The following is a 1,999-nucleotide window of genomic DNA, read 5'->3' on the forward strand; positions in this document are numbered from 1 at the left end:
TCCCCCGCAACAGCACACGAGTGGGTCGACAGTAGTTACACGATGATGCCTTCATCAAGATGCAACCAAACGAGTGGGCCAAGCGCAAGCGACAAGACGAATCCAGCGAGCAACCAGCAAGACCGCGCGCACCACGGATGCCAGCCCGAGGGGGATCTCGCCCGACTCCGCCTAGCACAGGTGCCACGGTGCCACCGCCCCCCACTCCATCCATATCTGGTAGGTCGACCACCGGGCGCTGTAGCCATCACCAGCACGCAGCCCTCCACGCCCGCCACCGTGGCAGCCCAACGTCGCAGCGCCCCGCACCACGCCGTGTTTCAGCTAGGGTAGATCGCCCTGCGAGAAGGAAAAAGCGCCCCGCCGCCGCCCATGCCGGGTGGCCCGGGCTTCGCAAGCCGGTAGACCCTGGCGGCGGCGAGGGGAGGGAAGGGGGAGGAGGTCGCGGTCCAGCGGCGGCTAGGGTTTCCTCCTCTCCCGTCCGTGGGAGCACCAGAGGAGGGGCCGCTCGTTGGTACAGACTTGAAACTATATTTAGTAGTGCAGATCTTGTTCGGTTCTTACAGGATCGTGGTTATTTATATGGATCGACTCGAATTATTACCCGATCATATGATTGGACGACATTCGTCACAATGTGGGGCTGAGGGTATCATGGTGTGACGTCCTACCTTTTCCTGCAGGTGACATACTATATATCTATCGTGCTGTTTTCTTGATTTCGAACTGGAAATTAGCCTAGCGAACTCGTAAATAGATAGAGTTTCTCTCCTTTTTCTTTTCATTTCCTTCAATGAATTAATAAACACGCCTATGTATATTTGTAGTTGTTGACAAAATTAGAGTACTTCAAAATCGCTCTCGGGCAGTTACATGGTCAGAAGTATAGCGGGTACTGGTGGTGGTAGTAGGAGCTGGGCGGGTAGAAGTAGTACGGCGGCGGGTGCACGGGTACTGCCGGCTTCGGCTCATCCTTCTTCTTCTCCTCCGGCTTCTTCACTTCCTCCACCTTGACGATTTGGGCGTGGCCAAGCTTCTTGCGGAGGCAGCTGACAAGGCACACCGGGTCGACGCCGTCGCCGACCACCTCCAGCTGGTCCCTGGCGTCTCCAGTTATCCCCATGGACGTCACCCCGGCTGCTTTGGCGGCCAGCGTCAGTGCTTTCGACCGGCTTTTGTCGCACGACATGCTCAACTGGATGACAATCTTTTGCTGCAACAACAAAGAGAAAAACGATGGATCAGTCGTATGCTCCAGCTTCAGAGTACTGTATCGATGACTCAAAATTGAGCTGCTAAACGAAGCAACACGAGAAGTCAACAAAAACTTGCTAGGAGCAGAAACTGAATAGGGTTCCTCACCTTCATTGCTACTGCTGGGTTGTTAGATGCCTAGCTGCCAAGGGGAGACAGAAACTCCGGAAATGCTCGTGTTCGGGCGAGGCTAGATTGGTTTGAGTAGCTACTGATCAATCTTCGGCAGATGCAAGTGTCTAGCCTGTGATGATTTTGTGAAGGGTATAGCTAGCCGCCTGCCCGCCTTATATACACGCACGCAGTGGGCGCGGGTGTGGGAGCGGAGAATTAGAGCGATGTCAGTATCAGGAGCGATCCCAACGCACTATCTAACGAGCTGTAAGAAGATTCGTAGCAGCAACGGTGGCAGGCAGCAGTTGAGCTCTCTCAAGTAAACGCGTCCTCATCATACACAAGCTCTCGGTTGAATATTCCTGATCGGCAGGCTACCCATGGAGAGACAGTAGGGAGTATCAACTTTTAGCAAGACCTCAATGGCCATGTGGTGTGAACGATATCAACGACCCGGTCCGGCCTCGCCATGTAAAGCTCGTTCACAGGTTATACGTCAACGTCTGACCTAATGAATCAGGTTAAACTAATGGATCTGTCTAGAACACATCTATATGTGACATAGTTATGTCACATCTAAGTTGATGTCCACTCTGTTTGTGGTTTATTTTTTTTCTAGTTTTTTTATTTT

General features: G+C 52.8%; 1 protein-coding gene across 1 annotated transcript; it reads right to left on the reverse strand.

Annotated features, from left to right (window-relative positions):
• Positions 1-546: 546 nt before the first annotated feature.
• Positions 547-1,501, reverse strand: LOC123049491 (disease resistance protein RGA5). Its single transcript, XM_044472400.1, has 2 exons — positions 1,363-1,501; positions 547-1,213 (listed from the first exon to the last, which is right to left on the reverse strand). Exons 1-2 carry the CDS (start codon positions 1,366-1,368, stop codon positions 878-880), a joined length of 342 nt encoding a protein of 113 aa, XP_044328335.1. The 5' UTR covers positions 1,369-1,501; the 3' UTR covers positions 547-877.
• Between the last annotated feature and the right edge of the window lie 498 nt (positions 1,502-1,999).

The sequence above is a fragment of the Triticum aestivum genome, chromosome 2D (genome assembly GCF_018294505.1).
Source record: "Triticum aestivum cultivar Chinese Spring chromosome 2D, IWGSC CS RefSeq v2.1, whole genome shotgun sequence".
Classification (NCBI taxonomy): Eukaryota; Viridiplantae; Streptophyta; class Magnoliopsida; order Poales; family Poaceae; genus Triticum; species Triticum aestivum.